The 16027-nt window shown below is 37.4% G+C and overlaps 2 protein-coding genes and 1 long non-coding RNA gene across 52 annotated transcripts in view; all 3 read right to left on the reverse strand.

Annotated features, from left to right (window-relative positions):
• The window catches only part of LOC146406890 (uncharacterized), a 994549-nt gene that overhangs the window by 750117 nt on the left and 228405 nt on the right, over window positions 1-16027 (reverse strand). The window lies entirely within an intron of this gene.
• The window catches only part of LOC100627175 (GRAM domain containing 2-like), a 464606-nt gene that overhangs the window by 348970 nt on the left and 99609 nt on the right, over window positions 1-16027 (reverse strand). The gene's annotated exons all lie outside the window — the stretch shown is intronic.
• MYO9A (myosin IXA) overlaps window positions 1-16027 on the reverse strand; it is a 226668-nt gene that overhangs the window by 186092 nt on the left and 24549 nt on the right. For all 50 annotated transcript variants that reach the window (XM_084979663.1, XM_084979645.1, XM_084979706.1 and 47 more), the window contains exons 2-3: window positions 2423-3333; window positions 84-178 (exon numbers count right to left, since the gene is read on the reverse strand). In XM_084979663.1, coding sequence (XP_084835789.1) covers window positions 84-178; window positions 2423-3262 — 935 coding nt within the window. In that variant the 5' untranslated portion in view covers window positions 3263-3333. The remainder of the gene's footprint in view (window positions 1-83; window positions 179-2422; window positions 3334-16027) is intronic.

Consider the following 16027-nt stretch of genomic DNA (forward strand, 5'->3'; position numbering starts at 1 on the left):
AAATAAATAATAGCAACTTATCATTTGTGAAGAGGCTATCGTAAATATATAAACATGTTTCAAAGCCTACTACTGCTACTTACCCAAGTACAGTGCCCGTTTCTTGGTAATTTACTTGAATAAACTTTCCAAAACGACTTGAATTGTTATTATGAGCTGTCTTTGCATTTCCAAAGGCCTGTCAAAATAAATAGTTCTCATTAATTTCATTTTTTTTAAATGGGAAATCCTGTTTAGGTCAGCTCAAAGAGAAAAAAAATGTTAAAGAGATAGTAGAAAGGCTTATAACTTCAGATAAAGTAAATATTTGAAATAAAACCAAGTAGATAGTATTGCCTGCTATTCAGTACAATAAATCTTAATTTTAAAAACTTATTGCTCATTAAAATTCAGATTTCACTTTCCCATTCTAGAGTCAGCAAATTTTCTTAATATGTTTATACATATTTATTTCTTAAATCTTGCTAACCTGAAAAATGACAAAGAGCTAAGGGAAAAGAATAATTACATCAAAGTAATTACACTTTTAGAACAGTATAAATGAAATAAAGTTTCACTGCATAATGTACTACATTTTATTACACCTACTTAAAATAAAACCAGAGTACTATTTTAAGAAAGAACAAAAAATACATATGCTTCCTACAACCACTATGGAAAATAGTATGGAGGTACCTCACAAAACTTACAGAACTACCATATGATCCAGCAATCCAACTCCTGGGCATATATCCAGACAAAACTTTCATTCAAAAAGATACATGCACCCTTAAGTTCATTGCAGTACTATTCACAACAGCCTAGATATGGAAACAAACTAAACATCCAACAACAAATGAATAGATTTAGAAGATGTGGTACCTATACACAATGGAATACTACTCAGCCATAAAAAAGAACAAAATAATGTCATTTGCAGCAACATGGATGGCACTAGAGATTCTCAACTAAATGAAGACAGAGAAAGACAAATACCATATTGATATTACTTACATTTGGAATCTAATATGGCACAAATGAACCTATCTACTGAAAAGAAACAAACTCATAGACATGGAGAACAGACCTGTGGTTGCCAAGTGGGAGGGGGAGGGAGTGGGATGGACTGGGAGTTTGGGGTTAGTAGATGCAAACTATTACATGTAGAATGGATAAGCAATAATCCTGCTGTACAGCACAGGGAACCCTATCCAATCACTTGTGATGGAACATGATGGGAGGATAATGTGAGAAAAAGAATGTATATGTATATGTATAACTGGCTTACTTTGTTGTATAGCAGAAATTGACAGAACATTGTAAATCAAGTATGATAAAAAAAAAATCAAAAAAGAAAAAAGTTAAGCATATACCTATCACAGGACCCAGTCATTCCACTCCTAGGTATTTACACAAGAAAAAGAACAGTGTATGTCCACATAAAAACTTCATGTGGAATATAACTTTATGTGCAATAGCCAAAAACTGGAAACAACCTATATGTCCATCAACAGGTGAGTGGATAAACAAAGTGTAATATATCCATACAATGGAATACTACCTCAGCATAAAGAATGAATTATTGACACACACAAACAAAACATAGATGAATCTCAAAATAATTACACCGAGTGAGAAGAGTCAAACACATACAGTACATAGTATATAATTCCATTTATATACAATTGTAGAATATACAGACTAACCTACAGTGACAGAAAGTACATAAAGTGGTTTCTTATAGAAGAGTGGGCTAGATGAAGTGAGAGAGCAGCACTACAAAGGGATATAAGAAAACTTTAGGGATGACAGTTACATTCAATATTGTGCCTGAAGTGGTTTAATGGGTATATACTAATTTATCAAAGTATACACTTTAAATATGTGCAATGTAGTATATCTCAATTATACCTCACAAAATCTCTTTCAAAAAACATTAATATTTCAACTCTAAAACAAATAGTGTATTTTTTCCTTTCTACCCTTCACAGTATAACATCTAACATAAAAAACTATTTTCCCATATTCTCTACATTTTCAAAAATGAACCCTTAGAATTTCAATGCTAGGCACAGATTTTAGGGTTGCAAAGATACAAATATGTTGACAAGAATGTTTTCCTCAACTATCTACTTCCACAATCCACTTACAGACAAGAGTCCTGTCCCTGCCATCTCCCTTTACAGGGGGATATATATGACTCCAATCATCTCTTTCCTTTGCATTGCTATGGTCCAAAGACATCCTTTGAAAAATTAATGCCACTGACACATCTTTCAATCTTCCACAATACCTTTTTTGCTTTCCCATCTTCCAGTTTTCTTTGGTAAATAACTAAAAATGCCTACACTTCTCTTTAGTTTCATTTTATTTTCTCACATCTAAAAATTTTTAATTCTTTTTAAAAATGTTTAAGAGTAACAAAAGTATTGCTAACACTTACCTCAAGTACTGGTCCAGCTCCAAGAATAATTTGTTCCACTCCACTGGCAAATCCTTTCTGACTGAGGGCAGTAAGGTGATGAATAAGAAAGTTTGTGCTTTGAGTCTTCCCAGAACCACTCTCTCCTGAAATCACGATACACTGATTCTTTTTGCGCTGAAGCATGGCATGATAAGCTACATCAGCCACAGCATAAATGTGAGGCTCAAGTTTTCCCAACTGATGGTTATCATACATTTTGACATATTTGGGGTTATAAATAGGAAGAAACTTGAATGGGTTAATAGCTATTAGAATACTGCCAACATAAGTGTAAATTTTTTCATGCTTAAAGCGATTGCGTAGGTTTTCTAAGAGAGTTTTCTCATTTAAATCAGGTAAGCTACATAAATCATCAAAGTCTTTCTGTTGAGGCTGTGGAAGAAAACCCCGTTCCATCATCCTGCGACGTTCTTCTGTGACCCGAAGCCATGACTGAAGACTACCATAATGGATTGATCCGTCAAGGTTTTTTTCTCTCAGAAGAAAGCGGTAGTCCTCTCCACTCAGGCGATTTTCCAGAGCCATTCGGGGCCACAACATCATTCGCTGAACTGGACAGTCTGTTGGGTTGAGTATCCATTCTTCTCCACCAAATTCCTTTACCTCTGCTAAAACATAACATTTTGTTCTGTCAAGATGAAGTCTGTTTATCAGAGAGTCAATCACCTCAGCAGCTGTGGAGTTTTTTCTGGCAGGAACTGGACAGTAGATCGTCCCTTCTGAAATTGTCCCAGGATATATACGTAATGTATGTTCATTATCCTCAAAGCGTCGTCTTCCTCCATCATTTATATTCATATTGGATCCTGTCCCATCAGCATGGATAGTATGTGTTCAAGACTGCACAAATCATTCTCATGGCAGAAGAACTGTAACATAAGATGTGAAATATTTAGAAGTCATGTTACACAATCACTGCTTTCTGATACTCAATAAAAAGAGGCCTAAGAATCATGCTGATTACATCTCCTAAAACAAAAAATCCTAACTCTTGGGAGTTCCCATTGTGGCTCAGCGGTAATGAACCCAACTAGTATCCATGAGGACGTGGATTTGATTCCCTGGCCTTGCTTAGTGGGTTAAGAATCCAGCAGGGCCATGAGCTGTGGTATGGGTCACAGACACAGGTCAGATCCGGCATTGCTTTGACTGTGGCACAGGTCAGCAGCTGCAGCTCCAATTTGACCCATAGCCTTGAGAACCACCATGTGCCCCAGGTGCAGCCCCCAAGACACAGCAAAAAAAAAAAAAAAAAAAAAAATTTAATTTAAATAAAAAGAGAGTTCCCATCATGGCTCAGTGGTTAACAAACCCGACTAATATCCATGAGGATACAGGTTTGATCCCTGGCCTCATTCAGTGGGTTAAGGATCTGGTGCTGCTGTGAGCTGTGGTGCACGTCGCAGATGCAGCTTGGATCCCACGTTGCTGTGGCTGTTGTGTAGGCTGGTGGCTACAGCTCCGATTGGACCCCCAGCCTGGGAACCTCCATATGCTGCAGGAGCGGCCCTAGAAAAGGAAAAAAAGACCAAAAAAAAAAAAAAAAATACATGTTAACTGATCTTCATTACTAGAGGGTATATGGAGCCCAATCAATTTTTTTTGGCTGCACCTGTGGCACAGAATCCAAGCCACAGCTGTCATCTACGCCATAGCTGCTGCAACACTTGATCTTTAACCTGCTGCACCACAGCAGGAACACGAAGGAGCCCAATTTTAACCTACAGAGATCAATGCCAACTAAAAGTCAAATTTGGTGCTGAAAAACATCTTGTAGTATTTCAACTAAAGAAAGGGTGCAAAACAAATGGGTTACTGTATGACACATTGAAACATAGGTACATGGACACCTATTGGTTTAGTCTGCTTAGTAAGTAATCTATACCTTCTTCTGGTGAAAGTACTGTTTTCCCTTGAAGAATTACTCCTTCCTTATCATTTGACATAATCTGTATGGATGTGATGTCATACCGCAGTGAGTTGAGACCAGGCCTAGGCTACCAATTTATTCCATCCCCCACTTAGCAACAGTGGCAGTTTACTGGGATTCTTATTGGAAACTTGCCTGTGACTATTAGGAAAAAAGTTTTGTTTTGTTTTTTTTCCCTACGAGGTCTGCTAATCTAGAATGATGTAAACCTAGAATTACTGGCAGCCATCTTCCCTGAATGCAGAGAGGAAGCCTTTCTGAAGTAAAAGAAATGAACTAATACACACAGTAAAGCCTTATCAACATTGTTTGAGCCACTGAATCCAGCTCAGCGTCATATAAACTCAACCACTGAACTTCCTTGTTAAGTGTGCCAATCAACTCCCTTTTACTCCCTAAGCCACTTTGAGTTGGGTTTCTGTTCTCTAAGATCAAAAGAAACCACTACAACATGTTCAGTTCATTCAGATCAAACTTCTTTGATCATATAGGTACACCTTGTTGAACAAATTCCTTATATTCACCATATAAACTCAGGATCCAAATATATTTGTGTGTGTGGGTATATGTGTATATATGTGTATATATATGGATATTTTATAAATATATATATATATATATATATTTTTTTTTTTTTTAATGGCTGCACCTGTGGCATTTGAAGTTTCTGAGCTAGAGGAATCGAATCAGAGCTGCAGCTGCTGGCCTACGCTACAGCCACAGCAATACAGGATCTGAGCCACATCTGCAACCTATGCCACAGCCTGCAGCAACAACAGATCTTTGGCCCACTGAGCAAGGCCAGGGATCAAACCTGAATCCTCATGAACACTATGTTAGGTTCTTAACCTACTGAGCCACAATGGGAACTCCCTGAATATACTTTTTTTTTTTTTTTTGTCTTTTTGCCTTTTCGAGGGCCGCTTCCCATGGCATATGGAGGTTCCCAGTCTAGGGGTTCAATAGGAGCTGTAGCTGCCAGCCTACACCAGAGCCACAGCAATGCAAGATCCGAGCCGCGTCTGCAACCTGCACCACAGCTCACGGCAACGCCAGATCCTTTACCCACTGAGCAAGGCCAGGGATCGAACCCGCAACCTCATGGTTCCTAGTCGGATTCGTTAACTACTGCGCCACGACGGGAACTCCCCTGAATATACTTTTTGATACTTCCTTCTCTATCATACTATTTGCTATCCACTTGGGTAACTAAATAAATTCAAATAAGGCAGTAGCCTCAGACATCCAAATTAACTATCAAAACTGAAAAATTAAACAGATTTGGATAATGAAAGATAACTGTAATGCCAACCATGCAGAAATATGGCAAGTGATGACATCAAATGAAAAGACATAAAACATAAAATTGTATATAAAGACATACACACACACATATATATAAATGGACCAAAATATTAGGCTTTTGAGAAATCTTCAAATTTTCCTTTTATAATTTTCACCAAAAGTAAGTTTGACATACAATACTTCATTTGACTTGAACAGTAATTCTCTGAGACAGGAAAAAAAAACTATTACCTTTCAAAACAGAAAATTAAGGCTTAAAGGGAAAAAAAAAATCCATAAAATACATGATAAAGATTTCAAGTCAGCAGAGAAAAAAGGATTACTCCATAAATACGTGGAAATAATATATGACTAATTGTGAAAATAAAGTAAAACTATGCATATAAAGAATTAATTACATTAGTGGCACTTACATAGCAATCAGATATTGCTGTATTTTTCATAAAGAAAATTATTTAATATTCTTTTTATGCCTTATCCCAAAGCAGTTATTTCAAAAGTATATGCTAACAGAGAAAAACAATGTGGTGAGACAGTTGCTGTGGTCAGTAGGGTGTGGTTCGGAATAGGCAAGCTTATGATGTATTCACTGGACCGAGTTAGAAGAGACTAATTATAGAGGAAAACTACGGTGAAGAAAACAGTTAGGGAATACAGTTTCCTTTAAGTTAGAAGTTCAGTTAAAAAAATGAAAAGAAAAAGAAACAACTAAAGTTTTTAATGTAGTAATCTGTGTGCTAATAAAATTTTCAAAAAACATGCACTGTTGTTTTTACTTTTTTTATCAAGTACTCAAAGTTATTCTTTCAAGAAGAAAAAAGTGTCTTTTTATACTTGCTTTATCATAGGATTCTGTTGATGAATGTTAGCAGGCAAGATCATACATTATCATGCAGCAACAAAAGGACTAGAAGGATAGCATCAGAAAAATGTGTGTCTAAAAAATAAAAATCTAACTTTGCCACAGCTTCACTCAAAGTAAAACCCTCACCAGTACATTTTAAAAGAACATTCTGCTATCAAGGTAGGGTCTATATGAGAAAACATTACTGATCAGAGCACTGCTACAAATTTCACAGGGAGAAAGCTATTAAACATTTTGAACTTATTTTAGCAAAATGACTTGGGGAAAGTGGTATTTAAGTGCTAATATTCAGAGTTCTTTTGTGGCTCAGTGTGTTAAGGATCTGGCAGTCACTGCAGTGGCCCTTTAGAACACTGCTGTGGCTCAGTTTGATCCCTGGCCTGGGAACTTTCACATGCCACAGGCATGGAAGAAAAAAAAAAAAAAGTGCTAATATTCATGTTTCTTCATTTTTTAGTTCTTACAATTAAAGTATTCCAGAGGTAAATATATTTATCACCATACTAATGTATAATCACATACAGATATACCCTGGAGATACTGCAGGGTTTTTTTCTTTTTCTTTTCTTGTCTCTTTAGGGGCGGACCTGTGGCATATGGAAGCTTCCAGGCTAGGGGTCAAATCAGACCTGCTGGCCTACACCATAGCCACAGAAATGCCACATCTGAGATGTATCTGCAACCTATGCTGCATTTTGGGGCAACACCAGATCCTTAACCCATTGATAGAACCAGGGATAGAACCCATATCCTCACGGACATTATTCGGTTTCTTAACCTAGTGAGCTACAATGGGAACTCCGATATTGCAATTTTCAGTTCCAGACCACCACAATAAAGCAAGGCAGAACAATTTTTTGGTTTCCCATTACACATAAAAGGTGTGTTTACACTATACTATAGTCTATTAAGTGTGTAATAAATAGCATTACACCTAAAAAATGCACATATCCAATTTTAAAATACTTTATTGCTTTAAAAAATGCTAACCAGGAGTTCCCGTCGTGGCGCAGTGGTTAACGAATCCGACTAGGAACCATGAGGTTGCGGGTTCGGTCCCTGCCCTTGCTCAGTGGGTTAACGATCCGGCGTTGCCGTGAGCTGTGGTGTAGGTCGCAGACGCAGCTCGGATCCCGCGTTGCTGTGGCTCTGGCGTAGGGCGGTGGCTACAGCTCCGATTAGACCCCTAGACTGGGAACCTCCATATGCCACGAGAGCGGCCCAAGAAATAGCAAAAAGACCAAAAAAAAGAAAAGAAGGAAGGAAGGAAGGAAAAGATTTCTCTGTAACATGCAGTCCTATCTGATAGCATTTTACCCACAGAACTTCTTTCAAAATTAGAGTTAATCCTCTCAAATCCTGCCGCTGCTTCATCAACTAAGTTTATGTAATATTTTAAATCCCCTGTTGCCATTTTAATAATCACCACAGCATCCTCATCAGGAGTAGACTCGACCTCAAGAAACCACTTTTTTCCTCCATAAGCAGCAGCTCCTCATCCAATCAAGTTTTATCATGAAATTGCAGCAATTCAGTTACATCTTCAGTTCCACTTTTAATTCTCTTGCTATTTCTACCACATCTACAGTTATTTCCTCTACTTAAGTGTTAAACCCCTCAGAGTCTACCCATGAAGGCTGAAATCTGCTTCTTCCAAATTCTTGTGTATTTTGATATTTTGACACCTTCTCATGAATCACAAATGTTCTCAGTAATATCTATTGTTTTGTTTTGTTTTGTTTTGTTTTGTTGCCATTTCTTGGGCCGCTCCTGCAGCATATGGAGGTTCCCGGGCTAGGGGTCGAATCGGAGCTGTAGCTGCCAGCCTACGCCAGAGCCACAGCAACGCGGAATCCGAGCCGCGTCTGCGACCTACACCACAGCTCACGGCAACGCTGGAACCTTGACCCACTGAGCAAGGGCAGGGATCGAACCTGCAACCTCATGGTTCCTAGTCAGATTCGTTAACCACTGCGCCACGACAGGAACTCCTTTTTTTCTTTTGTTTTGTTTTGTTTTGTTTTCAGTAATATCTAGAATGGTGAATCCTTCCCAAAACGTTTTCAACTGACTCTGTCAAGAACTATCAGAGGAACAACTATCTCTGACAGCTATAGCCTTGTGAAATGTACTTCTTAAATAGTAAGACTTGAAAGTCCAAATTACACCTTGATCCATGGGCTGCTGAATGGATGCTGTGTCAGGAGGCCTGGGAACAACATTAATCTCATACATTCCTATCAGAGCTCTTGGATGACCAAGTACATTGTCAATGAGCAGCAATATTTTGAAAGGAAACCATATTCAGTAAACCATGTTCCAGTTACAGGCTTTATTTGTTATTTCAGAGCACAGGCAGAGTAGATTCAGCATAATTTTCAAGGGCCCTTGGATTTTTGGATGTTCAGTAAGCACTGAGCTTCAACTTCAAGTTACCAGCTACATCAACTGCTGAGTCAGCCTGTCCTCTGAAAACAGACATTGACTTTACCTATGATCATCCTAGATGGCATCTTCTTCCAATAGAAGGCTGTTTCATCTACATTGAAAATCTGTTTTAGCATAGGGACCTTCATTAATTACCTTAACTAGATTTTCTGGAAAACTTGGTGCAAATTCTACATCAGCACTTGCTGCTTTGCCGTGTACTTTTATGTTATCAATATGGCTTCATCCTCACCTTTGCCATCTTCACAGAATTGAAGAGAGTTGGGCTTTGCTCTAGATTGGGCTTTGGCTTAAAAGAATGTTGTAAGTGGTCTGATCTTCTACACAAACCACTAAAACTTTCTCCATATCAGCGACAAGGCTCCTTTGCTTTCTTATTCATGTTCTTTATTGGAGTAGCACTTTTAATTTCCTTCAAGAACTTTTCCTTTTAAATTGCATCTTGGCTAACTGAAGCAAGAGGCTTAGCTTAGCCTTCAGCCTTTTTTTTTTTTAACTGCACTCGCAGCAGGCAGAAGTTTCCAGGCCAGGGATTGAACCCAAGCCACAGCAGCGACTGGATCTGCAGCAGTGGCAACACCAGATCCTTAACCCGATGAGCCACAAGAGAACTCCAATTTCAGCTTTTGACATGTCTTACTCACCAAGTTTATTTTTTTTTTAATTATTATTATTTTTTTTTGCTATTTCTTGGGCCGTTCCCACGGCATATGGAGGTTCCCAGGCTAGGGGTCCAATTGGAGCTGCAGCCACCGGCCTACGCCAGAACCACAGCAATGCTGGATCCGAGCCGCGTCTCCAACCTACACCACAGCTCACAGCAACGCCGGATCATTAACCCACTAAGCAAGGGCAGGGACCGAACCCGCAACCTCATGGTTCCTAGTCGGATTCGTTAACCACTGCACCATGACGGGAACTCCTTACTCACCAAGTTTAATCATTTCTAGTTTTTTATTTTAAGTGAGAGACATGTGACTCTTCTTTTCATATGAACACTTTAGAGGTCATCAAAGGGTTATTAATTGGCATAATTTCAATATTGTTGTACCTCAGGGAGGCCCAAGGAAATGGAGAAAGACGGGGGAATGTCCAATCAGTAGAGCAGCCAGAACACACACAACAATCATTGATTAAGTTCAGAATCTTATGGGCATGGTTTGTGGCATGCTAAAACAATTACAATACTAACATCAAAGATCACTGATCACAGATCATCAAAACAAACATAACAACGAAAAAGCTTGAAATATTGAGAGAATTACCAAAATGTGGCACAGAGATATGAAGTAAGCACATGCTAGTGGACAAATAATGCTAATCAACTTGCTAATGCAGGGTTGCCGTCTTAGTTTGTAAAAAAATGCATTATTTGTGAAGGACAATAAAGCAAAGTGTCATAAAATGAAGTATATCTGTATATAAACATGTAATTTATTTAGATAGGTAAATATTTGTATTTTTAAATGCTGCATACTATATGTTTTTTAAAGGTATCCACAGCTCAAAACATATTTGTTAAAGGAATAAACAAATTCATATTCCCATTAATTCAAGTATTGTGGCAATCATTTTTATTGCTTAAGGTAGTCATTTTTATTAAATTCATACAGGTTCTTCCTACTGACTTTCTATTTTCATGTATACACATCACTTTCACTTCCTTTGAGAACTATTTTCAACAGCAATTTGACAGTGGGTGGCTTTAAAAATGAACAAGTAATCAGTTATTTCTTAAGGAGGTAATCAATGTTGCCGATTCAGTAAGCATGCCCAGCAACAATATATATAGAAGCCTGGTTCTTAAGAAAAGAGAATATCCTAATGGCCAATAAGGATATGAAAAAGAACTAAACATTTCTGGTGGATTAGATTACTGTTCAGAAATATTCGCTACTTACCTTCACGTCCATTGCAGAAGTATACCTTCCCATATCCCTTGAATTTAAGCTAAGACACATGACTTAACGTAGAGAATGGGGAGTCAGCAGTTATGATGAAAACAAGGTCTTGAAATATATGTGCTAAGCTAGATAAGCCTTTCTGTACTTTGTGCCACCACCATAAGAACATGCTTCAACTAGCCTCAGTCCCAGTACAAAGATGAGATACACAGAGCGGGGCTGTCCCAGCTGACCTACAAAACTGTGACCAACAAATAAATGCTTACTGTTGTACACCACTACAATTTTCAGGTTGTTTATTAAACAGTGATAGTTTGGAGTTCCTGTTGTGGCTCACCAGATTAAGGACCTGGTGTTATCTCTGTGAGGATGTAGGTTCAATTCCTGGCCTCACTCAGTGGGTTAAGGATTCTGTGTTGCCACAAGTTGTGGCATAGGTCAAAGATGCAGCTCAGACCCAGTGTTGCTGAGGCTGCAGCTCTGATTCGATCCCTGGCCTGGGAACTTCCATATGCTCCAGGTGTGGCCATAAAAAGAAAAAAAAGAAGTAGCAGTTGACTAATACAGTATCATTAGTCATCAGAGAAATGCAAATCAAAATCATAATGGGATACTACCAAATCTCCATCAATGGATTATGTCCACTAAAAGATTTGAACAAGAATGTTCATTGCCAGTTCACTCATAAAATACCCCTGAAAATGAAAACAATCAAAATGACATCAACAATAAAGTAAATGGGGGGAGTTCCCGCCACGGCACAGCAGAAACAAATCTGACTAAGAACCATGAGGTTGCGGGTTCGATCCCTGGCCTCGCTCAGTGGGTTAAGAATCTGGAGTTTGCATGGGCTGTGGTGTAGGCCACAGACGCAGCTTGGATCTGGCATTGCTGTGGCTCTAGCATAGACCAGCAGCAACAGCTCTAATTCGACCCCTAGCCTGGGAATCTCCATATGCCGAGGGTGTGGCCCTAAAAAAAGACAAAAAAAAAAAAAAAAAAAGTAAATGGAAGACAACACACCATTAAAAAAGAATAAACTGAATCTCACAGATACAACGCTAAGTGGAAAAAAAAGGCAGATACAAAAAGATACAAAATTATCCCATTTATATGAAGTTCGCAAATAGAACAAATAAATCTATGGTTATAAACTTCAGAAGCATGATTCCCTTTAAGGGAGGAGTAGCCGTGGAGGCAGGCACAAAAGTAAGCCTTGTGGAGTTTTATAAACATTCTATATTGCGTTTTTTGTTTTTCTTTTTTGTCTTTTTAGGGCTGCCTCCATGGCATATGGAGGTTCCCAGGCTAGGGATCAAATTGGAGCTATAGCAGCTAGCCTACGCCACAGCTACAGCAACATGGGATCCAAGCCACATTTGCAACCTACACCACAGCTCCTGGCAACATCAAATCCTTAACCCACTGAACAAGGCCAGGGATCAAACCCATGTCTTCATGGATACTAGCTGGGTTTGTTAACCACTGAGCCATGACGGGAACTATGACATTCTATATCTCGATCTGGATGGAAGAGAAATAAGTTATATGTATATACCTGCTTATTTATTTATTTAATTTTTCTCTTTTTATCCCACTGAGTGAGGCCAGGCCACATCCTAGTGGACACTATGTTGTTGGGTTTTTAACCTGCTGAGCCACAATGGGACCTCCTATACATATAATTTTTAAACTGTGAACACTGACTACTTATGCCCTTACTATATGTTACATCTCAGTAAAAAAAAGAACTTTAGCGTAACTAATGAGATTGGTTGTTTGAAGTTAAAATAGTATACATGTAATAAATATCAGCCTAATACTGCAGTTATTACTGATAAGAATGTCTCAAAATTATACTTCCTATAATCTCTAAATAACTTGAGGCAGTACAAAAATTAGCATCTAAATTAAATATTATTCCAAACATTTTTTAATTACAGTGAGCTGATTTACAATACTACTTTACTTTAAGCATATAACATAGTGATTCAACATTTTTATAGGTTATACTCCATTCAAAGTTATTATATAACAATGGCTACATTGCCCTGTGCTGTACAATACATCCTAGTTGCTAATTTATTTTGTACACAGTGGTTTGTATTTCTTAATCCCATACCCCTATGGTTCCCCTCCTCCCAAACTGGTAACCACTAGTCTGTTCTCTTTATCCATGAGTTTGTTTGCTTTGTTACATAAATGTTTTATTTTTTAGATTCTGCATCCAAGTGATAAAACAGAGTATTTACATTTCTGACTTATTTCAGTAAGTGTAATACCTTCTAAGTCCATCCACATTGTTGCTAATGACAGGATTGCATTCTTTTTTATGGCAGAGTAATAATTCCAAACTAGATAGATAGATATAGATAGATAGATATGCCATATTTTCTTTAACCATTCACCTATTGATGGATACTTAGGTTGCTTCCATATCCTGGCCATCATAAATAATACTGCTATGAACACTGGGGTGTTTTCAAATTAATCTTTTCAAACTAGTGTCTTCATTTTCTTTAGATATATACCCAGGAGTGGAACTGCTGGATCAACAGTAGTTCTATTTTTAGTTTTTTAAGGATCCTCCATACTGTTTTTCATAGTAGCTGCACCAGTTTACCATCCCACCCCAGTGAACCAGAGTTCCCTTTTCTTCACATCCTTGTCAACATTTGCTATTTTTAGATTTTCTGATGACAGTCATTTTGAAAAGTAGTAGAAATATCTCACTACAGTTATGATTTGCAATCCTCTAATGATTAGTAATGCTGAACATTTGTTCATGTGCCTGTTGGCCATCTGTACATTTTCTTTAGAAAAATGTCTATTCAGGTCTTCCACCCATTTTTTTAATCAAGTTGTTTTTTTTTTTGATACTAAGTTATATATATGAGCTGTTTATATATTTTGAATAATAACCCCTTACTAGTCATATCATTTACAAATAATTTGCCCCACTCAGTAAGCTATCTTTTCATTTTGTCAATAGTTTCCTTTGCTGTGCAAAAAATTTTAAGTTTAACTAGGTCCCATTTATTTATGTTTTTTTCCTTTTGCCTTAGGAGACACATCCAAAAAAATATATTGCTACAATTTACATCAAAGAGTGTTTTGCCTATGTTCTATTTCAGGAGTTTCATGGTTTCAGATCTTACATTTAGATCTTTAATTCACTTTTAGTTCATTTTTATATATGGCGTGAGAGAATGTTCTAATTTCATTGTCTTACATGTAGTTGTCCAGTTTTCCCAGTAAGCTGAAGAGACTGTCTTTTCTCCACTGTATATTCTTGGCTCCTTTGTCATAGATTAATTGACCACAGTGTGTGGTCTACTGGACTGTCTATTATGTTCCACTGATCTATGTGTCTGTTTTTGTGCCAGTACCATGCTGTTTTGATAACTGGAGTTTTGTAATATAATCTGAAGTCTGGGACATGATAACCTCCAGATTTATTCTTTTTTTTTTTTTTTTTCCTCAAGATTGCTTCAGCAATTGGGAATTGTGGTCCCCAAGGTTTTATTTTTTTAAATGTTACATTACAGTTGATACTGAACAATATGGGTTTGAACTGTGTGAATCCTTTTATATGCAGATTTCTTTCAAATACTACAGTACTATCTGACCCACCACTGGTTGAATCCACAGAAATGGAACCAAAGATATGGAGGAACCACAGTAATGGAAGGCACACTACACCTTAGGACACAGGACTTTCAACTGCACAGAGGCTCAGCACCCCTAAGCCTCATGTTGTTCAGGGGTCAACTGTATTTTAAGAATTTCCAAATGAAGTGACCATTTTTCATTCTACAGGAACACCAAGAGACTAGACTATAACCAAAACATTAATCTTAACTTAAAAGTCTCTCCCTCTACAAGACAAATTTCCATTCTTTGTAAAATTACCTTCTTAATACACCAACATAATATGGATAGAATAGTTATAAAGCTTCTATGCTTTTATCTATTTAATAAAATTCCAGAAGCTTCTAAATGTTTATTCGTTCCAGTAATTTTTTTTTTCTTTTTTGGCCACACCCTCAACATATGGAAGATTCCAGGCCAGGGATCAAATCCGAGCCACAGCTACAGCTGCAGCAACACCAGAGCGGTGACCTACTATGCCAGGCCAGGAATCTAACCTGTGCCACCACAGAGACAACACTGGGTCCTTAACCTGCTGTGCCATAATGGGAACTCCAGCCAATACAAATCCTTTAAAGCTATAAAAATTTTTATATTATTTTACTCAGCAAATTTTCTACTCTACAGAAAATCCCTCAAATTTATTAATAATTACAATGCAATGCAGCGTTTGACAGAATAACAGAAAACCCTAAAATTCTTTAGAATCTTTGATGAAAATACAAAAATCCTATTTGGAATTAGGAAAGAAAATTAGTATACCTAAATCACTTTGTTGTATAGTGGAAATTATCAAACACTAAATCAATCATACTTCAACAAAACTTTAAAAAAATGAAAAAAAAATTATAGGTGATTTTTTTTCTAGATCATTTCTGCTGAGGTTTCCTTTTACTAGGTTGATGACATTTGTCCACGAGACTATCAAATCACCATTCCATGATCCTTGTGGAAAGAAAAACTGCATTGCAAACAGCTTTCTCCATGGGGTCCCATTCTCTAAATAAATGTATTAAATGAACATGCATTTGGTGACTCCTATGAGTTTAAGAATGGGTTATACATCTCCACAGTACTTTACTTCTCTGAGGTGAAATTTCTAACATTTCCTTCACCTCATCCATAGCAAGAAAAATACCTCCTCTTTATTCAGAATATACAGATACTATCTGTCTGTTGAAGTACATAGGAGATCAGGAAAAGACTGTGATAAGGAGAAGAAATATATATTACTTAACACCCAGCAGTAAACATGGGAATAAGCAAAACAAAGACTTCTTTTTCTTAATTTATATGCTCATAAAATTTTATTCCTTCAGTTTCTTTCAAGATATCCTTCATTTGTGCACCTCTTCCTTTGGCTTTCAGTAAGAATCAGAGACTACTGGGTTATATAGGTTGATCCACTTAGGAGCTTCACAAATGTCTGCATATTTTGGAGTTCCTACTGACAAGATATA

The sequence above is a fragment of the Sus scrofa genome, chromosome 1, assembly GCF_054392235.1.
Source record: "Sus scrofa isolate SSC_HxYL_T2T_F1_AM1 chromosome 1, Sscrofa_HxYL_maternal_Yorkshire_Landrace_v2.0, whole genome shotgun sequence".
Lineage (NCBI taxonomy): Eukaryota > Metazoa > Chordata > Mammalia > Artiodactyla > Suidae > Sus > Sus scrofa.